At 48.6% G+C, this 24528-nt stretch overlaps 1 protein-coding gene across 1 annotated transcript in view; it reads right to left on the reverse strand.

Moving 5' to 3' along the window:
* Positions 1-24528, reverse strand: part of TNR (tenascin R) — an 83376-nt gene that overhangs the window by 40814 nt on the left and 18034 nt on the right. Inside the window, exons 6-10 of the mRNA XM_060009700.1 lie at positions 20297-20566; positions 14694-14879; positions 2685-2774; positions 1336-1599; positions 455-724 (exon numbers count right to left, since the gene is read on the reverse strand). Of these exons, the coding sequence (XP_059865683.1) occupies positions 455-724; positions 1336-1599; positions 2685-2774; positions 14694-14879; positions 20297-20566 (1080 nt within the window). The remainder of the gene's footprint in view (positions 1-454; positions 725-1335; positions 1600-2684; positions 2775-14693; positions 14880-20296; positions 20567-24528) is intronic.

Raw genomic sequence — 24528 nt, forward strand, 5'->3', positions numbered from 1 at the left:
TCCGAGTACCAGGTCCCTGTATGGTTGCATGCTAGTCGCATATGATCCTGAGGAAGCATCATTCACATCAGTGAACTTACTGGGCCGTCAAGAGATGGCCCTCCAGAATAGGAACAGATGTCTCCTCACTGTAGAAGGGTTTCCTCTTGGAGACTAGCTCTCTCCAGGGCTTTCTCCTAAGTTGATAGTGGGAAGACATCTGGACCAATGCATTAAAGGCCTGGCCTCCTCAAGACATTGAATCCATCCTACCTTCTAAATGGAAGTTTCCCATCTTATACATTTCGTGCGGCCCTGGAAGAGGTGGCTGTTTCAGAACAACTCATAGACGCTCTCTTGATAAATGAGATGGTCCCTTACTCCTTGGGTGTTTCTCCTTGTAAATTTCATTGACTTGTTGAAGGCTACTGTGGGAACCCCCCTCACCACCTGCTGTCAAGTCCTCCAGCCTCACCTGTGGTGATGGAGCCCATGATGGGCTCAGAGGTCACTGTGCCGTGGACTGCCACCAAGTTCACAATATACTCGGTGGCTGGCTGCAGGCCCATCAGGACAGCATGCCTCTTGGTGGCATCCAGAGAGACCTCCATCGTCTCTTCCTCTTCATCCCGGGGGCTGTAGTTCAGAATGAGTCTGTCTGCTGGAGGGGATGGGTCACTCCAGGTGATGTTCACACTGGAGGAGGTCACGTGAGAAAAGTGCAAATGGGAGATGGGGCGGAAGCCTGCAAAGCAGAGGACATGGATGGTTCTGAAATCCACATGAGGTGGTGGGGCCACTGGGATAGAAGAGGCATCTGACTGAAGAGATCTCCTTTCCTTGCAGATAAGGACTACACCTTCACCTGTTGACCCAGAGCTTCCACATTCTCACTCTCCTGTCCTGTCTACTCTCCTTTCTCCAAGCCATACACTGAAAAATGAATGCCCTCAGCAGTATAAAACCAGCATTACCTCTGAGTTATTCATAATACTGATCTAGGATTTAAAACCTCTGTCCTGGAAGGAATTTAACATGATCCCATGGATCCTCAGAATGCCCACTGATTTTGTGCAGGCAGGGAATTATGAACAGAATCAACCACTGTGTGCAGCCTATAGGAAACCAGATACAAAATTTCAGGCGTGCAGGTAGCCTTGTTCATCACCCCCTTCACCTCCAACCATTCCCTCTTGAGGTATTTATTAGTTTCTCCTCTATCTCTTCTTTCTCTACCTACATTCTTCCTTTCTCTAAAGGATATGAGGCATTGGAAGAGTGGGTTGCCTAGATGACCTTCTCACACTAAGATCCGTTGATCCCTGAACCCAGCCGAGATTTCTGCTGTCCTGGTACCTGTGAAGGCATCCACCGTGGACTCCAAGCTCTGCTGCCGACCCCTCTCAGCTGTGATTGAAATGATGTACTCTGCCCCGGGCTCTAGATCTGTCAGTGTGTACGAGGTCCTGTCCTTGGGCACAGTGACTTCGGAGGCAATCCCAGAGGATGGGGTGAATGTGATTCGGTAGTGGTCAATGGGGCCGCTGGCCTTGGTCCAGATGAGGGAGATGGAGGTTTCTGAGGAGGCTGTCACCATGAGGTCTCGAGGACTGTCAAGTTCTGTGGATCAACATAAGTGGCCTATTTTACATAAGTGCCACACGAGGGCCAGTATTTATTGGAATTGGACCCCCTGTGGATTTCTAAGCTATCAGCGGGTCTGCTGACCATGAAAATTGGCTTGTCACTGCTGACATTACCTCACACTTTGTTAAGCACCTTTCCTTTGAAAGATGGCCGGGGGCTTGGCATATAGATGAACAATCTGCAGAAGGGCATTAGTAACTCAAACACCACTGGAATACACCCACCTCTGGGACAGAGCTGGCTGCTGACTTTTAAGCTCTCCATAATCCTTTTCTCCCAGCCTTTCTCAGTAAACCAACCAGGGCAAAACAGGTACCACCATCAAGTAGGGATATGCCATTCCTGGCAACCGTAGCTACCTCTGTTCCTGGTGCCATTTTGACTGACCTGGCCATGGTTGTGCAGGCAACAAGGTCTGAGGATTCCTGGGGACCCATGTCCATGTGGTTCTCTAGAGAGGTGGTCTATGCTGGACAGCCTTGGGACAGGGATTGGTTCAAAATCCCCAGCCCAGCCCAGGCTGCTTGTACTTAAGTTACTAAAGTGACTTTGGAATTTGCAAGCAAAACTGCTGGATCCAGAATAGCAAGGGTCTCAGTGGACTTCTCCATTGCCCTTAGATTGAATGGGTTGTTTCCATGCCTAGACCTTCAGCCTGTGGCTTTTCTGAGGGCTTCTGTCCTACACGGTGAGGAGTCCCACATTCTGCCTGCTGTGGGGTGATCTAGAAGGGAATATGACTTGCTACAACTCCCACTTATTTGGGGTTTTCCACCTCCGTTCTCCACAGCTGTGGGCAGCCCTTCAGACTGTGGGGGACCACGTGCAGATCTGTGGGGAGAGGGTGGGAGTCCATCCTGCACATCAGATGTCAGAGAGTAGGCACAGGGAATCAAAATGCTGCCGGTAGATGGTGTTCTTTGACGGATAATCATCACCCAGGGACCTGTTCACTAGGAGGCATTGCCTTCTGACCAGTCCTTGCTGGGCTAAGCTTCCATGGCCCCTCAGGCTTGCAGACTGTCCCGGTCTCCTTCCACAGCAATCTTCCTACTCACCAGTCCTGGCATTCATGGTGGCTGGTACGCTTTGCTGTGAGTTCATGATGGCGGATATTCCAATTCCATACTCAGTGCCAGGCACCAGATCTGTTGGTAGATGCAGAAACAGACATTATTCCGTGTGTGTCAGGGATGGGGAAGGCTGGATGGAGGGAAGCAAATGACCTTAGGTTCTTGTTCAGATCTTGTGTTTAATCCTTCCCGAATCCACTCCTATTTTTACCTATTAGGAAATCCCAATTTCACCACTTAGGAAATCCATACCAAGTCAACAGGACAAACTGATCCGTGCAGAGCTTCCTTCTTGCTGCTGGTCTCCTCGGGAGGGCAGTGAGGCTGCCCTTGTCAGTGACCTTCAGAACAGTGTTCTGCTGTGGAAGGTCTCCCTGAGGTACTTAGAGTCTCAGGTTGGCTACAACTGGTGAAGGGATTTCTTGCTTACATTGTGAATCGGGGGAGTGTGTAATCGAGAAGGACTGTGTGGACATAAGCCTGTAAAGCATTTCTTGAACATTGTGGATGAAGACCAAGCTGTACCTTTTATAGACAGGGACTGAGGCCATGTGGGGACGTTTGCATCCTTTCTGGGGAGCAACTGTGGATGGACTGTCTCGCTGAGCACAGGGCTCTCAGGCCTTTAATGTAGGGGCATGCAGAAGCCCTGTTGCTGTGGGCTCCCTACCAAGGGCACTCAAAGCTGTGGATTCAATGTTAGGATGACTTCTGGGGGACCTGAGGAAGCTGGAGAAAATGAAAAAAACTGCCCAACTACAGGGGGAAATTCTTTAGGGTTCAGTATAAAGGACCTAGAAGTATTTGGGATGTCTCCCTACCCTCTCCCACATTCATTTTCAGATTAACTCGTTTGACTGGTATATTAATTTCCTATTTCTGTTGCAACAAATTACCACAACCCAGTGGCTCAAAACAACACACATCTGTTATTTTATAGTTCAGGAGGTCTGAAGTCTGAAATGGTTCAGCAGGGCTGTGTTCCTTCTGGAGGCTCTAGGAAAGAATTTGTTTCTTCACCTTTTGTAGCTTCTAGAGGTTGCCTGCATCCCTTGGCTTGTGTCCCCATAACCCATCTTCAAAGTCAGCGGTGTAACATTTTCAAATCTGTTTTTCTCTCTGAGCTCTGCTTCCGTGGTCCCATCTTCTCCTCCGTCTTATAAGGACCCTGGTGATTACATTGGCCCTACCTGGACAGGACAGGCTGTTCTCCCCATCTTAAGATCCTTAACCTAATTACATCTGTACTTTCCTTTTTGCCATGTAGGATGACATAGTCACACGTTCCAGGGAGTAGAATGTGGGCATCATTGGGGGCCTTTATTCAGTACCAAACCCGCATCAAACTCACCCTCATTTATTAGGACTGGAGCTGCAGGAATATGCAACAAGATCAGATTATCACCTGTAGGGCCCCTCATTGTCTGCCTTGTGAGGAAAGTGGGTTGGGGATCCCTTTCACCATCTGCATTAATTTCCTGTGGCTGCCATGACAAAGGACGACAAGCTGCATGGCTTAAAAACAACAGAAATGTATTCTCTTGCAGTTCTGGTGTCTAGCGGGCCAAAATCAAGGTGTTGGTAAGCCCGTGCTCCTTCCAAATACTCTATGGGGGGAATCTTGCCTTGCCTCTTCCTAGCTGCTGGTAGTTGCTGGCAATCCTTGGTATTTCTTGACTTACAGCTGCGTCACTCCAGGCTCTGCCTCTCCTCTGTTGGTACGTGGTGTCTTAGTCTGTTTGGGCTGCTATAGGCCAGGCAACTTAAACAATACATATTTGTTTCCCACAGTTCTGGAGGCTGAGAAGTTCAAGATCAAGGCACCAGCAGATTTGATGTCTGTTGAGCCCCAGCTTCCTGGTTCACAGACCATCTTCTCACTGTGTTCTCATACAGCGAAAGAGCAAGAAAACTCTCTGAGGTCTCTTTTATAAGGTCACTAGTCCCATTTATGAGGGCTCCACCCTCATGACCTAGTCACCTCCCGTAGGCCCCCATTTCACATTGGGAATGAGGATTACAATATATGAATTTGTGGGGAGGGACACAAACATTTAGTCCATAACACATGGCCTTCTCCCTGTGTGTCTGTGTCTTCTCCTAATCTTTTGAAGACACTGGTCACATTGTATTTAGGGCCCACCCTCATCTTAACTTGATTTCATCTGTAAAGATCCTCTTTCCGAATAAGGTCACATTCACAGGTTTCAGGTGGAAATGGATATTTTTGGGGGGAGGAGGTTGGAGGTGGGGGGGGACACTATTCAAATCAGTAGTTATTTCTTTATAAAAAGAAACTATGGCAAAGAGTAAGTCTGTGACCAGCTGGAGATGATCCCCAGGCTTCTGGCCTCAGGGTTCAGGGCTTTTAGGACTGAATGCCTTATCCTTCCCTTCATTTCATCCCCTCCCCGGAGCAGCTGTGACTTCCCCAGGAGCCCTGAGGTAATAGGAATGATTTTGACAGGAAATGCATTGAGCAACCTTTCCTTAACAGCCACTTGGATTAAGGAAGGTGAATGCTGCCTGGAAACCAGAGGGTTCTGCACTCCCTCCTCATTGTGGCTTTCAGTACAGCCTGTGCGGTGAATCCCTCGTGCTCCGGTACGGCAGAACCTTCCAGGCCTTACTGACCAGGCTCTCTGGACAGAATGTGTTAGAATCAGCCCTCTTTTTCCCTTCTCAAACCAGCTCCATTCATTTCCTAACCTTTAGTTCTTTCTTTCTCTAAAGCGTCAATACTGGTGGAGGTCAACTTTGACTTTGAGGTCTGCCGTACTTACATTAATATTCAGGCTCTGCCGCTTTCTACACGTGTAACTGATTACGTCACATCTTTGAGCTTCAGTTTCTGTAGAATGGGAAGAATAATAGTATCTATCTCAGAGGGTCATCGTGAGGATTAAGTGAACCAATGTGTGTGAAGAATGGTGCCTGGCCCACTGCGATCGTAGCTCATAGTATTATTACCTTGCTCAGAGAACTATTCCAGGATTTTGAGTTGTTTTTTGGTGAGCCCCAGGAAGGTACAGGTTGGTCCTCGGCACACCTCATGTCAGTTTGCTGAAGCTTAGCCTGTTGGCTCTGATGAGACCAGTGATTTAGGGAGTCCCGGTGTCAGTGAGGAGCTGGCCCCTGGCTGGGCCGAGTACCTATCACTAGAATGAGTTGGGCGATTGCAACACCCCAGATCCATTCAAAGCACACATTTTTATCTGTCAGGATGTTCAGCGAGTCCCAGGTACATCCTTGGTTGGAGAAATTAGATTACCTTTGGGACATAAACTGCTTTTCTCAGACAACTGATTGAGACCTTCAATTGCCTATGATAAAGTAGAAATTCTCCGACGTAGATGAAGGGTGACAGATCGAGGGAGGAAGACAGAAATTACATGTTGCCAAACGGATCTACCATGTAACGTTTTCATCCGAGTTTCTTATTTATGAAGCTTAAATGAAATGTTCAATAATTTACAACGGAATCATCTTCTCCCAGAAAAGTGCAGAGCAGAATTTAAAGTACTCTCTTCCCAGGCTTTCTGACTAGGTGATGCGGAAGTGAGACTTGCCTATAGGTTCCTGTCTGCCGCTTCCTTTGATTTTCAACAGCTTTCTTCCTGTGCTACACGTGAATTGTTGCTCTTTGCCAGCAGGTAAAATACACCTCTGCTGGAAAAGAAAATGCGTATCTGAGGCATACCCAGTACACTTATATATCAGCACTTGGAGGACTCCTAGGGATTTCTCACTTTTTAAAGCCCCCTTGCTCTCTACCAATGCTCACTTTATCTTTCCATCCAGCTCCTGCAAGTAGTAGCCTGTGAATGGCTCTGTTCCCTTTCTTAACAATAGCTCAGAAAATTCATCTCATAGGAAACCACCGCTCTGCATCCCTTATAGAACTTCCTTTGTTCAGCTTAGAGGGTGATGCTTTTCTCAACTCTTTCATTGCATATCCATTCTTCTTTGAATTCCCAAAGCACACAGTTCATTCACTCAACAGACATTACTGAGGGTGTCCTTTGTGCCAGGCACAGGGTTGTATACTGGGGATGCCAGGGTGAGCTGAATGGAATCACCCTCGTCCTTAATGAGATAAAAAGAAATCTGTACTGAAGAAGGAAATTAATTACTTACTGAGTACCCATAATATGCCAAGCAATGAGCTGCATGCAGTAATCTAGAAGAATAATGAAGAAAAAAGAGAGGGAAGAAAGGAGGGATGAAAATCAAAAGAGAATTTTAAGTGTCTGGTGGCCAGGAGGTCTATTATTAACTTTAGTTTCTTAGCGATTCATACCTGTTACCTCGTTTTCCCCTGCAGCTCTGCCAGAGGGCCTTACTCATGGGTAAACAGAGGATCAGAGAAGTCCATTTCTTTACCAAGGTCACAGAGATAATATACAATAAAACTGGGTTTAGAACCCAGGTTCATTGTTCTTTCTGACACATCATAGCATGGTCCCTGTCCCTAAGAGTCTTACAGGCTAGGAGAGGGGAGTGGAGTAAGCACATTGGAATTTGAAGGTGATTTTGCACTACACCATGGGCTGCTAACTAAGAAAACCATTTCAGAGTGGGGATGAGATCAGCATGGGCTGGAGTAGCCAGAGAAGGCTTTCTAGAGAAGGGACTTGAACCTTGAAAGCTAGCCAAGATTAGGAAAGGTTGAGGGACAACGGAGGTGTGGAATTTTCTGATCGGTAGGATGGGACATAGTGAGCAGGAAGAGATTAATTAGAGCTAGAGAGCAAGAGGAACTAGCAGCTTCTCACCTGCACTGCAAGGACTGTGGGTGGGTGATAAAGACAGGATGACTCACTTCCCTCTGTTAGGAAACCTATTCTTCATGCTTCCTGCTGCTAGCAGGAAAACAGTGGGAGAAGGAGGCCCAGGAAACTGAGATTGCTGTGTCTTGCCAGCAGAAACATAAACAATACACCTGGGGTCTGCAGGCTTGATTAGGTTCAGATGGCCATGCAGAAAGATGGACCCTTTCCGTCTCTGAATCCCTGGACTCATCTCCAGAATATCTGTGAAGTTCAAGTCTACCAAACTGGGGTTGGGGGTTTGGTTGTCTCTAGTGCAGGGGTCCCCAACCCCTGGGCTGCAGACCCCTACTGGTCTGCGGCCTGTTAGGACCCGGGCCGCACAGCAGGAGGTGAGCGGCGGGCGAGCCAGCGAGGCGTCATCTGCGGCTCCCCATCGCTCCCCATCGCTCGCATTACCGCCTGCACCATCCCCCCCACCCATCGTCCTTGGAAACACTGCCTTCCACGAAACTGGTCGCTGGTGCCAAAAAGGTTGGGGATCGCTGCTCCAGTGCATTTGAAGGACATCTGCCTTCAAAGGGAGGGGCAAACTGATGACCCTGTTCCCAAGGAGCTTGCAGTCAGTCTCTTAGTTTTTATCACAATCATGCTATTATGTTGTTATTGTTAGCTTTCTTGCTGGTCTCCTCAGTAGACTCTTAGGTCTTTGGGTCAAGGGATTTGATTTTTTTAATATTTTAATTCAGTATGTCGTATAGTGAAAAAAACAATGATGCGTAGAAGCAGCATGGCGGGGGCAATGGTGGTGTTGGGAAGACTTCTATGAGAGAATACCTGAGCTGGATTTTGAAGGATCAGGGGACATTTGGTTGGGGAAAGGGCAGGCTGAGGGAGTAACATATGCAAAGGTATATCTGGTAAAAGAACTCATGAAAACCAGGGACCTAATGTAGGGCCCCTCATAGGGAAATTTCCAGCAGGGAATTTGGGTACCAGACGTTTCATAGATGGGGAGATATTTGGAGACAGAGAATCTTCTGGGAACCCCTAAAATCATACCAGATAGGCAACAATCTACTTTTCAATGTACTGAGATGTAAGCTCCCAGGCTCCGCATTCTGATATTCTCGGGGAATGGCAGGTGCTTCTCCAGGGTTCCCTGAATGAGTCAGGCTTTGGAGGACATCTCCCCACTTTTTGGGTGGGGATGATGTTCGAGCATCAAGAGAAGACTCTATGTTGACTTTAAGGAAGGGACTGGTCCTACAAACTTATATTTAAAAAGAAAATCATAACACCAAGGACTGTTTTCAGATGCAACTTTCTTGTTGCCAGTGGGATTAATGAGGAACATGGGTCTTCACCCCCTGTCCTACAGGAACATCCCATGTCCGGGTGTTTGCTGTAAACAAGCATTCGCTGCTGAAGAAGTCAAAGCAGAAACGGAAAAATTCCCACCTGGCTTTACTCTTGGTTCCCTTGCGCTAATGCAAGCCCTTTAATGCAAATAAGGGGACAGATGCCCTTACATGCCAGCTGTGAGGAGGAGGACGGCGTGGAAGCCACTGCCCCTTATCTCCTCTCTTCTGCTTAGGTCTCTGCAGCCCCTGGAAGGTGGCGCTGTGCTCAGAGGGTGCCTTACCAAAGTGACCACTTGGGGTCACTGTGACTTCGCCCAAAGCAGGATGAGCACCATCTGGCCCAGGCCCCGGGCCCATTGCCTGACTCCTCCTCCTCAGAGGAGCCTGCAGGGCATTGAAGGTCTGGCACTCGGTCCGGAGCTTGTGCCCTGGCATGTCAGGGAGTGCAGACAGGGTGAAGTGAACGTCAAGTGCCTCGGTCAGCGCTGATTTGCTAGCTGGACTCCTCTGGGGGTCTCGGATTTCTTCATGGAACATCTTCCCGTGGACAAGCACCTCGCGGAGCCCACCTTCTCACCACGAGATCTCCATTTGAGCCCCAAGGAGACGATGAGGGATTTGGTAGAGGCCTTGGTTTCCTGTCCCCAGCAACCAGAGGCCTGGAAGGTGGCAATTCACAGGGCCTGACTGGGGCATGCTTGCACACATCAGCCTTGTGCAAGTGTGCGTGTGTGAGTGAGTGTGTGTTGGGGGGTGTCGTGTGTGGCTGGCTGCAGGTCTTTGTTTTCTTGCGATCCATTGTTGCACCATGAAGTCTGTAGGAATCTTCAAGCCTCTGGGCTTCCTAAGCCCTGGTGATGAGTTTTCTGATTAGCACCTTGTTGACTGGAGATCCGGGTAGTCGCTGTGCAGAGAGGCAGCTGGTTGGGAAGCATCATCAAGAGGTGTGTAGGAGGCGCCCCATCGAGTGGGTGAGGGACGTGATGACCGGGCCCCGGAGCGGGGTTAGAGCCCAGTGCTCACGTGGCCATACGGGCCAGTTCCTTTTGCCCTTCTCCTGGTCCTCAAGTGTGGGCTTCTGTTCCTGAGGGAGGACCAGGCAAGAGACGTAGATGACTGAAGACAAACCCCTTTCCCCTGTTCGCAAAACACCGAAGCCACAGGCTTTTCTGATGACAGGTTAGTGGAGTCCCCTCCGACAGAGACCAGGGCAGTGTTTATAATTTGCGTTGGTCACAGGCAGGGTTTTGGTTTTTTGTTTGTTTTTTGAATCAAATTCCAGTCAAAGAATGAAAATTTCCTTCCTTTCCTCCTCCCTCCCTTCCTCCCTCTGTCCCTCCACTAGGAGTTTTCTGTATGGTTTATGGTTTTTCACTGCTACTCAGAAAACAGTGATGGTGCCAGTTCCTGGTACATGCTTCTGGTTCTAACCTAGAGGGCCCTTGGTGAGCCTGTAAGGTACATAACACTCGGGGACCCCTTTGGGACTCCAGATATGGTTCACAGGCCAAGCAGACATGGTCCAGGCTGAGAGGCTGAGCCTAAAAAAAGACTTTATCATTAGGGACGCAGAAGCCACCAGAGCAGAGAAAAAAATCATTGCAGACACCGAGTCTGTTGTTGAGAAACAAATTCACACTCCAGAGGGAATTTGCTGGGCATTGCCTAGAGAGAATAATGGAAAAGAAATGTTTGGTATTCTGTGCCCCAGCCTGGTCTCTGTGTTGCAAAGGGGGAGGTACATGATGGAGGATGCAGTGGGGTGCGGTGAGCCCGCCGTGTGACTCTGAGCCCCAGAGTCAGGAAGGGCTTGCATTCCACAGCGAAGGGGTAGGTGGCGGCTGCAGAGACAAGGGCTTCTGCAAGGAGTATCCAGTACAGATTCCATAGGACTTGAAGGACTTGGAGTCAGCTGGCTGTGAGAATAAAGGGTCTGTGAAGTTCTGCCTGGGAGAGGCCAGGTTGCCAGAGATCCAGGCTGAGTTTTGTAGGAATTAAAAACAATAAAAGGTCAAATGGCTATTGAAGGTTTTCTATGTACCAGTGCTCAGATATATAAATATATATGAGTTCATTGAATCCTCCCAACAACCTATGAGGTAGACATGATGTCCTTCAGACCAGGAAGCGGAAGCACAGAAATTGAAGAAATTTGCCCAGAGATGCACATCAGTGAAGTTGGTCTCAAGCCTGAGTGGGTGACTTCAGAAACCATGCTCTAAGTGAGTGCTTCTTGACCATTAATGTGCACACAAATCCCCCGAGGGGCTTGTAAAATGCAGGCTCTGATTCCACAGATCTAGGGGGAGAGGGCTCTGACATCTCCTGGGGGGATGCCCTTGCCACTGGACCCCACTTTGAGAAGCAGGGTCTCCACTCTGTGCCACACTTATTACAGGGGATCGTCCCAAAGCATCCTTTAGCTCACAGACCTTCTCCTCTGCCTCCTTATTTCTCCTCCTCTCCTGCCCCTCCTTCCCCCCACCATCATCATCACCATCATCCACGTATTGAATACTTTGCTATGTTAGAAGAATGGTCTTAAACTCCTTCAGTACACGATCTCATTAAAGCCCCTTCAAACACTATGAGGTAAGTGGCATTATTCCCCTTTTACCAATGATGAAACAGAGGCTTAGAAAGGTCGAGTCAATGGCTCCAAATCCCACAGTGAGTAACTGGGCCTAGATACAGAGTCTAGAGTCCCAGCTCTTAACATGTCCCACAGGACCGAGCATTCAAATAAAACTGAGACAAGAGAGAATGGTACCTTCTTGCTAAGGTTGCAGTTATTTTTGACTGGAGATAAGGAAGGTGGGGACAGCTGAAGTTTCTAGTCCTTCATACTCTTTCTGGCCAGGGAGGAATTGCTTCAGATGAGCCTGGAATGCCCTTCCCACTGAGTCCAGGGTCTTGTTTTATATATACAAGCAAATAACTTGTTTGGAACTAAAAACAAACAAACAAAACCCCCCAAAACAAAAACAAGTCTCGGAAGCTGAAAAAACTCTCCTCTTTAGCATCCAAGTTGGAGAATGAGGGAGAAAACACAACTATTTAGAGCTGGGGTCAAACTTCTCGCTCTTTTTGGCTTCCTTCCTTCCAGGTCCTTCCTTCTTTTTCCCCAGCTACCACAGCGAGAGTGCCAGCAATCCTTGTAATCTGCATCTCAGCAAGTACAGATATACTTGATTTCCTTACATTCCTATAATCTCTTTTTAAATCACATAAGGCTATTTGCCTTTATAAATCTTCCCAGCAGTGAGCTCCCTGGGATAATTATGTGTAATATATATTTATAATTTTATTTCATAAGCCCAATTCAAATATAAAAAAAATCAACCTATCTGAGCTCACTCCTCACTAATAACCTTTCCATTCCTTGTAAGTCTGCAAGATTTGACTGTTCCTTTCATGTTACTTCTTTAGTAGGAGCAGCCATGAAAAGGGATGGGGACTTTTGACTAGAATTCAGAACTGCCTTTGAGTCACAGCCCCCTTGCTAGCTTTGTGAACTCGGGCAAGTTTCCAAAATCCCTGAGTCTCAATTTCCTCATCCGTAAAATGGAGATGCTGACTGGGGCGCCTATGATGTGATGGCTGATGGCTGTGACATCCTTTGTTTGCTGATGCGGCAGGCAATATTTTAGTTCACCTGTCCCTCATGAGTTGTTGTTGTGAAGATTAAATAAGCTAAAACTATGTGAAGGTGCCTGGAATAACAGAGATGATCAAATGGATGTAGAATCTTCTTCCCCGCCCCCCGCCCCCGGTAATGGGAAATAATAGGATGATTATTAGTAGGATGTGACTGAGTTCTTCTCTATATCTCATGATTTTAAAGTGTGTCCTCCATCCAAACAACTAGCCATCATCTTTGTAAAATTGCTAATTGCCAAAGCAGCCTGCAGCTCTGGGCAGAGATGGGCTGCGCCTAGAACCAGTTCCCTCCTGTATCACTGCAGGGGTTTTTGTTTAGCTTAATTTTTGTGAATGTCTCCAGCTCTCTGTAAAGGCTCTGTGCCAGATGGTCTGTTCCTGCTATGTTTAATTCACCCCCGTTAACCTGCTTGGTCAGCATATCTTTCCATCTCCTTGCTGTGTTTGAGGAGTGCGTCTGTTTGGAAAAAACATTTATTATATTTACTTTAACTGGCCTCATTTGGCAATGTGGTCTGGGATTTCAGTTCAGGAGGAAAACAGATTTGATTATACTGCCCTTGTTTACTGTACGCACTCTTCTGTGTGGATCTCTTGTCTACTAATGCTTTTGCAAGAAGCCAAGACACAGGATAAACAAAGTCTCTGCGAGCATACTGGTGGCCCCTGGTCCATGGCTGCTTTGCACAGTCTCCATCTGAAAACTGTGCCCCACATTTCCAGCCATCTACCTTTCAGCAAAGTCCAGCAGGTAGGTTTTCCTGGCGGGTGTGTCTAAGGCCCCAGGAGGAGCACTGGTTGGACGCCACATCCTCATGGGGACCCTGAATGCTCCCCAGCCAGGCGTCATGGTGACCTGGGTCATCGTCTTAGTTCATACCACCATTCTCTCTCTCTTTGACTCCGTGCAGCCGCCTGACCTCTCCCTGCCTTTGGCCTTGTCCTCCTCCTGTCTGTTCTCCACACTGTAGCTGCCCAAATCTGGTCATTGCATCATCTTATTTCAGACCTTTCAACAACCCTCCACTCACACTCTTTATAGGGTACATAAGGCATAACCGGCTCTTACCTTATCACTGGCCTCTTGTAGCCTATGCCCCAGTCATAGTGAACATGTGCAGTTTCTCTCATCATTCATGCATGCGTTTATTCATTCGTTCATCACTTATCCAGGACCTGTAAGTGCTAGATGCTGTGCTGAACGCTGGGGAGTCATGATGAGTGAAACCAAATATGGTCCCCCTTTCACAGAGTTTAGTCTAAGATGGAGACTGACAATCCAATAATCACACCCACAAGCGTACAGTGATAACTTGAGGAGTGCTGTGAGTGGTAACCAGTAAGATGAGGCTGCCAGACAGGATGACCTGACCTCGCCTGGGGACCAGGGAGGGTTCCAGAGAAGTGACAGGTGAACTGAGAGCTGGAAGGGAAGCAGACGTCACGAGGTAAAGAGGGTGGTGGGAGAGGCTGGCAGGTAGAGGGAACAGCACGTGCCAAGCACTGTGGCAGGAGGGAGAAGGTGTTTGAGGAACTGAAAAAAGTAGACTTGTGCGCCTGGAGCACAGGGGGCACCAGGGAACGCGGGAGGGAGAGGAGACTGGAGAAGATGGTAAGGAAACCAAGGCCGTGCAGGGGTTTGGAGTTTATCCCAAGAGCAGTCGGAATCCCTGAAATGGCTGCAAAATGGGATGGCATAATCAGAAATGTAATTTTTTTTTTTTTTTTTTTGCGGTACGCGGGCCTCTCACTGTCGCGGCTTCTCCCATTGCGGAGCACGGGCTCCGGACGCGCAGGCTCAGTGGCCATGGCTCACAGGCCCAGCCGCTCCACGGCATGTGGGATCTTCCCGGACCGGGGCACGAACCCGTGTCCCCTGCATCGGCAGGTGGACTCTCAACCACTGCGCCACCAGGGAAGCCCTGGAAATGTATTTTGAAAAGATAACTGATGGAGTGAAGAGGAGAGGAGAGCAGAGGGGAGAGAAAGTGGGGAGGTTATCGCAGTGGCGAAGACAAGATAGGGTAGTAGCTTAGACCAGGTGATGGCAGTACAATGGAGAACAGCAGACGTATGTGATAGGTACTTTAGGGATTAAGTCAATGGGATTTGGCGACAGTTGGATGTGGGGTTGGATAGCCGGGGAGAGAGCTGGGAGGGTATGGACTCAGGAACTGCCATGCCCCCAGGACCTTACTTACCTGTGAGTGTGGCTCTGGTGGTTGGACCGATGCTCTTGGGGACCAACAGCTCATGGTACTGCTCGCCTGCCAAGGTGCTGTACACAATCTTGTACTCCTGAACCTCTGCTTCACTGTTGTCCCACTCAAGGTCAAGGCTGGTTGCTGTGCGGGAACCAAGCCGCAGGTTCTTGGGGGCGTCAATCTCTAAAAAATTCCAGACATCACCAACATCACACGGGATAATGTGCATTTGTCATGCATCTTGAACTTGAACAGGCTTTGGGGTGAGAGTCCATGACCCTCTGCCTCATGTTTGAGTGAACCCAGGGGCTGCCCCTCAGCTTTTGGTCTGCCAGGTTGGCCATGACAGATTACGTGGGCAGGTTGGAGAGTTTTACTCGGGAGTTAGATATCAACACACTTCACACGTCCCCCATTCCCATTCAGGAGTTCTAGTGGTGTTCTAGAAATTGAAGAATGAACCAGTTAGTATCATAAGGTTGAGACTAAGCAAGAGAAACCCTGGAAAGTGGAAATCAGAGATGGCATCCAAGTGATTAAGATGAAATAATTTCAAATTTGATCACTGAGCAGAAAGCAGAGGATTGACTGCAAGATTTTGAAGTATAAGATGCCTTCCCCTGGATTTACTTGCATAGACACTGTTGAAAGTTTTGCATGTAGAGAGGGGATGTGATGTATTGGAAATCAGTCAGCTTTAGAGCCAGGTCCCAGTTTGAGCCCTACCTCCAACTCTTATTGTAATGGGACCGTGGGCAAGTCTTCATCTCGCTGGGTCTTGATGGCCACATCTGTAAAATGGGCTAATAATACTGCCTTTTCAGGGAGTTGTACAAATTAGACAATGCATGTAGAAGTGAGTAGCATGGTGCCTGGTACAAAATTAGGTGCCCAAGTCCTGGGCTGGCTTCCTGGTGCCTCCAAAGCTCTCCCTGAGTTCCAACAATCTGGCGCCCCCAATGCTTGCTCCTTGGGGTTCCAAGAATTCCACAACAATGAAAAGACCATTGGCATTGGGGTCTTTTCTGCAGTTGTGGGGGGCTGGTTCTCTCTTCCAGGACTGATCATCTCTTCAGGCTTATTTGAGCAGAAACAACATAACTTACAGGATAAGAAGGTGCTGTCTTGACAACCTGCCACTTAAAAAGTTCCAAATAGGTCTTGACTTTGAGACTTGAATTTAACTTTGGAGTGGACCAGCCATTTGTTCTGGGAAAACCTCAAGTGGACTGTTTTAATTTGCAAACGCCAGGCAAGTCTCCACCGATTGTTCTTTCAGAAGATGGGACTGTTGTGAATCAATCTGAGTGCAGCTGCTGCAGGGTGAGAAGTGTTCTGTTTAGTGATGTAAATTGGGTGAATCTTTTAGCAGATTTATGCCTCTGCAGCTTATTTTTCTGAGAAACGTTTCCTTACTCAGTGTGGGTTTAGCATGCTGGAAACTGTGCATTATCCACGTGCTGTGTGTGGGATTTCTCGAGCAGTTGGATGGAAAGAGGAGCTTGAGTAGAGGGGTATGTAGGAGGAATGCTCTGGGCTGCAGATCCCTAAATCTCACGTGGGAGGAGAGGCTGGCAAAGGACTGGGTGGGGCTTGGGGGGTGTGTGGCCTGAATGGAACTGGAGCAAAAAGAGATTCACTTAAGGTTCAGGTTGAGTCTTGTATTTACCTACTGCTCTTCACAACTAAAGACCTCAGACCTGGGAAATGTTTGTTAGACTATGGATTTGTTTTTTGCTTTTTTGGCCTTAGGACCTGTGCCCTGTGGATAGGCAGCAGTGTTTCCTCTGAAGGGACTGGACATTTCCAATGTCAATGATCCCCAAGGAGATCAATCCTGAGAATGAGGGCTGGAGAAGGCAGGTGTCTTAGGACTGGGGTGGAGTGAAATGGTTTGCTCCCCCTAGGTCTTGAAGCCTGACCTCTAGGAGGCGCAGCTGAAGGGCACCCTGGCAAGTGGGAGCTGTGCTGGTCTCTGCAACACACCAGCAAGCTAGGGGCAAGGTAAAGCCAGGTGTCCAGTGGGGGCCCTGTGGAGAGGCTGCGGCTGTGGACTCTCACCTCTAAAACATAAATTAAATCAAGCAGTTCTGCTGAAAACTTTCCGCGGCTTCCTATTACGAACTCCTAATCGTGGCAGGGCTCTACGTGATCTGGCCCTGCCTGCTTCTCAGGTGGCACCTTGGAACATTCTACGCTTACTCACCGTGCTCCAGCTGCACTGCCTTTCTCCTATTCCTGAATCACAGCAAGCTTATTCTCACCCCAGGGCTTTTGCACTGGTTGGTATGTTTGCCTGGAACGCTCTTCCCCAGACCCTCACATGACTGAGGTCACTTAGGTCTTGGTTAAAACTTTAGCTCCTCAGAGAGGCCTTTCTGACTACTCCCTCTGTATCATCCATTTCATTTTTTTAGCATAATCCTCGTGATTGAAATGATCCCATATGTTTCTTTCCTTCTTCCTTATTTAGTTTCCCCCCCTGGAATGTAACTCCTGTGAACTGGGATCTTATCTGTCTTGTTCATTCTGCATCCTCACTGCCTAGGACAGTGCTTGGCACCTACTAGGTGTTCATTAAGCACATGTGAAGTGGCTGGATGGGTACTGGCAGTTCTCTGTCTTGTCTGCTCCCTCAAAGCCTTTGGGAAAGTCTTGTTAAATATTCCAGCTGGGGACTTTGAGGATGCTTGGGGCCAGGTGGTACAGGGACAAGAACAGCTTTGACTGAGGGCAGCTGGTCTTGGCTGGCTGACAAGGGCCATCCAGGTTGAACTTGTGGAGGCATTTCCTGGAGAATCCCGGAGTACAGTCCCTGCCCAGCAGGTGGGAGCTCCAGCTGTTGTGACTTGGGCCTTTGTTGCGTTTCCTGGGGCTGCCACCACCAAGGGCCACACACTGGGTGGCTTCAAGGATAGAAATGTATCGTCTCACAAACTGGAAGTCTGAGATCAGCGTGTTGGCTCCCTTCCAAGGGCTGTGAGGGAGAATCTGTTCCGTGCTTCTCTCCTGCGGTTTGCCAAAGGATCCACCAAAAGAGTCCCGGGAATGCCCCCGTGAGGGCAACTGCAACCAGAGCTACGGAGGGCAGGGAGGTTCGGGAGACTGGCCTCCGGGTTTCCCTGGGCGGCCTTCTCTCTAACCATTGGCCTTAGTGGGCTTCCATCGGTGCTTTCCTTTTTCCGAGCGGCTCTAAGACCCAGACAGATCTGCTCACCACGCAGGAAGCAAATCCCCGTTTTAATTGCCTGTGCAATTAGTGCGCTCCTAGTGTTGAAGCCATCACCTGGAAAAGCACTTTGGCTAATTTGAGTTTAAGCAGAGCTCTGAAATGACTGAGGGCCCTGCCGTGAGGGTCCAGGCACCTTCTCCTCATTCAACCAGCACCTGCCAACCCCAGGCCTTGAGAGCTGGGCTGCACAGCTGTCCGCGGCAACGCACCCCACCCCTGTTGCCCCCTCATCCGCTTCGGGCAGAGGGGGGCAGCTTGGAGGTACGGGCTGCTGCTGCCTGCAGAAGGTAGCCACCTAGCAGCTGCGCATCCTCCAGGCAACCGCAAACAGAGAATCACGCAACGATCGGAAACTCCGGGGGAGCTTCTAGGAGGCAGAATGTAATTGTCTTGATTGGAATTTTCCTGGGCCACCAGCCAGTCCTGCTTCCATCTCGTTGACGTAAACATCAAGAATTATGCTTTCCGTCCTGCTGCTGGAGAGCTCTTGTCTCATTTTCTGCCTCTTCAAACTCCTTATCTGAGTAAAGCACAAAGAAACCACTTTTCACACAAAAACTGTGTTGAAATTAAAAAAGAATGCAGGACTCATGGCCCTCAGGAGGTCCCAGCACCAGAGCAGACCGTGTCCTGGGGGTGCAAAGGCTGGGGGGTGGGCAGGGCTGACCTTGAATTCACCAAGAAGGGAGCTTGTGTGTGAGGCCCTGAGCAGTTTTGGTTCAGTGTGGGAAAAGACGGCAAGAGAAATGGGCAGAATGTAGTCCCTTTATTTTAAAGACATATGCACAGTCACTGGGGATCCCAACGTGTGTTCAGTAAAACATCTGACCAGCGACCCGTGGCTGGGGTGGAGTCTAACACAGGGGCTGGAGAGCAAACCTGAGAGGGCCTCTTTCAGAATCAAGCTGCCGTCTCTGGTTCGTCAGTGTCCATGCTTGCTCCCTTGTAACAGGGAATGTTTCCTTTGGGGTGGAGGGAAACCCGTTATGAGATTCCCGGCCTCCCTCTTTCTTCTGCTGGGGAAGACGGACTTGCTTCCATGGTGAGTTTTGTGGCAGGCCTGGGCACGGCCCTCCTGCTACCCTCTCTCATGGGAGCCGTCTGCACATGGGGATCGGCCTCTGCTTGTTCCTCTGTGCTGTAAGCCCTAACCTGCGTAGCCCCACAGCTTCTGCCAGATGGGGGTCTTGCCCAGGTCCACAGGGTTCATCCGTTGGCGAGCCCATCCAACACTAAGCTACATGCTCCAATCTAGGGGATATTTTGGCCTCCATCTGTCTTACTCTTTGCCTTATTTATCAGCTGATTTTAAACACAGGTGGAGGGTAATGGTGCTGTTTATTGAACCTCCCTGCAGCCCCTTGGCTGGCTTACCCCATCCCGTAACAGACGCTTAGGCCACCACTCAATGTAGGATGCCTGAATTAGTGATTCTCCTACTTTACCCCATCAGGAGATGCTGGTTCTTAGATCTTACAGAAGCCGGCAGTTTCCTTTGATCTCTGCAACAACTGGGGAGTTGTCGGAGACATTCCTTGATGTGTGACCACCCCCCTGCTGCCCCCCAACAGGGCAGAGAGGCCGAGACTGGGTATCTGGGTTAGACAGAGACTCACTGTCGGATCACAGCCCCCAATCACCCAGTGAGAGTGCCAGGGAGCCTGTCTTTGGATGGTGCCTGACCTTCCTGTCCACTAGCTGGTTGGCCTGATGGGCTCCTAGAGAGCCAGGGAGCAGGTCGTGAGGTCTGGCCTTTCCCGACTATTGGAGCCGGGTCTACATTAGCCTTCTTGCCGGTGCCCGCAAACGGCAGGATGAGTCACAGACTCTCAGGTGGAAGGCCTGCTTCCAGGCACGCAGGCCCGGCTTTGCACAACTCCAAGGGGCGCCATTGTGCTGGTGTAGTCACTGTGGATTTATGCAGTCATTACAGCCATTTCCGGCAAATTGCAATAAAGTGACTCCAGGAAGGGGTACTGAACCCTCACAAAATTTCCCTTTGGGCTAGCGATGGGGATGTCAAGTGACTTCAGGACAAACTTTTCATTTTATAAAGGAGAAACCTGAAACCTGAGGGGAAGAGACTTCTGTCAAGTCACAGATCTGGCTGGTAGCAGAGGTAGGACAGGAACCCAGCTCTCCCATCCACTGGTGCTGTGCGCTCCTCTGCCCTGAGATGTGACCTCACCAGGATGCCCTGAAACCCCTCGCTTCCTTCTTGCAGTGTCTGTGATACGTGGATGCCCAAGCACACGTCATCTCTCTCCCTGGATGCCCCTCTTGCCATGAGGATACCAGCTGGCTCAGCACCCTCTCCCCTCCTCAGGCTCTGCTCCCCGCCCCTGCCCCACCCCACCTACAGCCTCACCTGTTATGAACTGGGTGGTGGTGGACTCGCTCTCGTTGGTTCCACGGACTGCGCTGACCCACACCTCGTATTGGGAGCCGGGCCGCAGGGCCTGTACCGAGTACTGGCTCAGGGGAGGCTGCAGTCGGAAGGTGGTCTTCCCGCCTTCCCCGCCCACCAAGCCGTACTTCAAGAGAATGAAATCGACTTTGGCTCGAGGTGGGGTCCACTCCACGAAGGCTACAGTGTCGGAGACATCTCGAACCAGGATGTGCGTGGGCCCATCAATGACTAAATGAGAAAGATCCAATAGAAAAAAAAAAAGTTTGAGAAGTGAGCCTCTGACTGAAGCTCTTTCCTTTCCTTTCCTCCTTACATTAGCCTGGTCGGTCAGAGAGAGTATAGGTATTATCATCCCATTTTACAGATGGGGAAATTGAGACACAGTGAGATAAAATCTCTTTCCTGAGGACACATGGTTTTTCAGTGGGGGAACAGACACTGGATCTTAGGTCCCCTGAATCTTGCCGTCACGGGGCTGTGGTTTTTAGGATTGGCACTTCCCAGTTTAGGCAGGGGAAGGGCACTTACTGGCTTGAGAGGGCCAGCACTGTTCTGTCAGGAGGTTATGGGACAGACAACAGAGAACTGTGTTTCTCGTGTGTGCCCAGCTGCCCAGCTCTCACATTCCGTGAGCCCCAAGGAAAGACCTATGAAATTGGCAGCCCTGTCTAAACATCTGAGACTTCCAACTTGGTTGCCAATGAGGGCATCACGAGTATCCAGAAGACGTCCCTGCTCAGCTGTACCGACAACTCAGTCAACCAGCTGCTAAGACAGTCAAAAACCCAACAGACATTTGTATTTGTGGATATGAAATATGCCTTCTGGGGAAACTTGCTCTTCTGTAAAAACAAGGATCTCTGTTTTGGAACAGCGTCTTGTGGGCTATTTTTTCCCCACCGGTTCTTGCGTATTCCTGAGCCAGGAGGGCACTGCAGTCACACACAGTCCCTCCAGGTTATTCAGCATGTGTCCCTCATGAGTCCTGGCCTCTGGCACTGAGCACCTGAAGGGAACACCATTGTGGGATGGTGTTACCTAGGAAAAGCTGGTTGGTTTCCTAGGGGTCCTACCACCCTGGTTCCAGCACCCACTTGGGGTCCTGTTCATATTGAATTAGATGATGGTGGCGGTGGGGCAAGGTGAGAGAATGTAGAAGGGAAATAGAAAGGGCTTAGTGAGTAGAATAGAAAATGGTGTTCTCAACTCCTCATGGTGTGTCTGGATGGCTGACGTGCCCTCCTTTGAATTACTCATTACCTTCTAAAAAGAGCTGGCCTGGCTTCCGTGTTTGCATTTATTATGGACTACACCCCTCTAGCTGGGGCTGATTAACATGAATATTCATATTCTTCAAGGATTTGGAACTGGAACCACAGACTCTGGCTTTCTGGTTAGCTGGTTTTGGACCATGTAGAGCCAGGGCAGGTCTGGCCATTCTCTACCATATTCACAAATAAATAGAAAACATCTGATCTGGGGAGAGAGAGACAGAGAGACAGAGAGACAGAGCGAGAGCGAGAGCGAGAGAGAGAGCGAGAGAGAGAGAAGAGGAGAGGAGAAAGGGGAAAAGGTGATTTTTTAATAAATACATATTTGGTTTTCCCTTCTTAGTGCAGAGCTCCTAAAACCCTGGGAATTTTCTAAGTGATGAGAGTGATCAAGTTGTCTTTTGTTATGTTAATAAAGCGAGGGAGAAAGCTGGTTGCCAAGGGACCCAACCAGGTGATTAGAGGGTTGGAACTTTCAGTCCCACCCCTGACATCTGGTCAGTCCATCAATCATGCCTATGTAATGAAGCCTCCATAAAAACCCAAAAGGACTGGGTTTGGAGAGCTTCCAGGTTGGGGAACCAGAATGCTTCCATGTGCCACTGCCGTGGGCCCCAAATTCCACAGGAGCAGAAGCTCCTTTGTTCAGGACCTCACCTGTGTATCTCTTCATCTGGCTGTTGATTTGTATTCTTTAATATCCTTTGTGATAAACCAGTAATTCAGTGAGAAAATGAGTTTCCTCATGAGTTATATGAGCTTCTCTAGCAAATTAATCAAACCCAAGGAGGGGTTGTAGGAACCTCCAATCTGTAGCTGGTCAGTCAGAAGCACGGGTGACAACCTGGACTCGTGATTGGCATCAGAAGTGGAGGGTAGTCTTGTGGGACTGAGCCCTCCAACCTGTGGAATCCGATGCTCTCTCCGGGTAGATGTGTTGGAATTGAGTCGAATGGTAGGACGCCCAGCTGGTGTTGCAGAGAATTGCTTGGTGTGGGGAACCCCTCCCCCAGTCACACACATACTGGAACTGGGTGCAGAATTTTAGGAGCAAATACACAGAGAGAAGCAGAAGTGAGTGACCTTGTGGCGCTTCTAGAAAGGTATAGAGAATAACTCGGTTCTTGACTGTCCAGTTTTTGGTTCAAGTCTTTTGTGAGACTCAGATGCATTTCTGGCCCTGGGGTTTCATAAGACACTCTGTGTCCTTCCAGTAAATTATCTTTTTTGCTACAGCTAGTTTAAGAAAGTGTTTTTCCCTTGTTACCAGAGAGTCTTGACGGAGACTGTTTTCTGTTTTTTTTAACCAGTCTGCACTGGACCACCTCCTCGTCTGTCTCCAGAATGGAGTGTCTCCCTCAGGACTGTCTCAGCCTGACTTGGAGCCTCTCTCTCTTTCTGAGTTGGGCCTTTCGCTGGGTACCCCACCCTCCTTCTGGGTGTAGCCCAGTCCTGTTCTCTGTTAAGCATCTTAGGAGTTTTGGTCTGGCACCAGCCAAAATGAAAATCACCAGACCATTTTGGGTTTGGTGCCACCTGGTTTGGAGTGAAAGTGAAGTTCTGTTTTTCATATTTGGAGTAATAATGAGATTTAACAGAATATATCCAGATGTTTTCTTTTCTGCACGCTATGTTTAGTGGTTTTAGGTAACTTGGGCCTTTTAAATTCCATTTAATTTAATAATGAGATGGAGGAAATTATCTCCTAACTGCTGAATAAGCATAGTGCTTGAAACATAGTAGACACTCAGTAAATGGGTGTTGAGTAAATGAAGTAAATAGATGACTCTCTATATGCATGAGAAAGAAAGTGAAGCATTTCAATGAATTGGAGCTTCTTGAAAAAAAAAAAGATGTCACCAAAACTCAAATGACCATGTAGGGCTTTTGTCCATCAGCTCTTTTAAGTCCCCAAATCCTAATCATAATGATTGCTCATATTAAAATGTGACTGTGTAGCACCGAGGACTCTGGCTGCAGGAGGTCTTGTAATTTGAATTCCCAAAATGGCCTGCCTGGAAGAAGCCAGCCTGCGTGCCTGATGAGGACTCAGAGCTTAGCAGCAGGGGGTTGGTGTGGGTCAGACATAAGCGTAGGGAAATAATTAAACAATCGTTTCTTAAAAACAGCAGACAGGGCTGGGAGCCAACCATCTTTTCTGCAGCCGTCCTTGGATTCGGCCCTTCAGTTGGCCATTGGGTAACCATGTCCCATTCCAGTCAAGGAGGTATCAGCTTACTTTCAAGTTAGGCCCTAATTTTTAAACAAACACACATCCTACTCAAAAAGTAAACTGGAATAAATATTTGTCTTTCCATTTCTTCGTAATTCTGTACACAATCCCAAAATATGAACTAGGAGTTTTTTTCTTAATTGAAAAAATTCTGCCTGGCTTTACCACAGATGACTAGATCTGGAACTTTTAATTTTAATCTTAAGGAAATTCCAAACCAAAAAATACTGCAAATGTTGTCAAAATGTGGTTTTAAGTAGAAGACTAAAGCAGAGTTGGACTGTCTTCTCTAAGTGCTGTCAGTACTTTGGAAGAAAAGCATCCTCCCTCTGTAATGTTCTTCTCTGCCCTCTCATGAACCATCTCCTTCTAGCTTTTTTTTTTTTTTCCTACTAATACTTTCTTAATATCAAATCACAGAAGTGATTTGGGGACCCTGAAACATTCCGCATCAGAAGAGGAGAATCTACACGTGTTACCAAATCAACCCTTCAGGGTCCAGCCTAACCTTGGGAAGCAGAACTGGGGAAAAACTCGGGCCACTGGTGTCTGGAGAGATTCTTGGACACTGGTGTCCAGAGTACTTTTAGACTTTAGGGCTATAGCGTTTCTTCTAAAATGTATTTGGATTAATATAGTGGTTTTAAAGCCTGTGGGGAGGAGAGGGCTAATATTCTTTTTTAAAA

Source organism: Delphinus delphis, chromosome 1 (assembly GCF_949987515.2).
Source record: "Delphinus delphis chromosome 1, mDelDel1.2, whole genome shotgun sequence".
In the NCBI taxonomy this organism is placed as follows: Eukaryota; Metazoa; Chordata; class Mammalia; order Artiodactyla; family Delphinidae; genus Delphinus; species Delphinus delphis.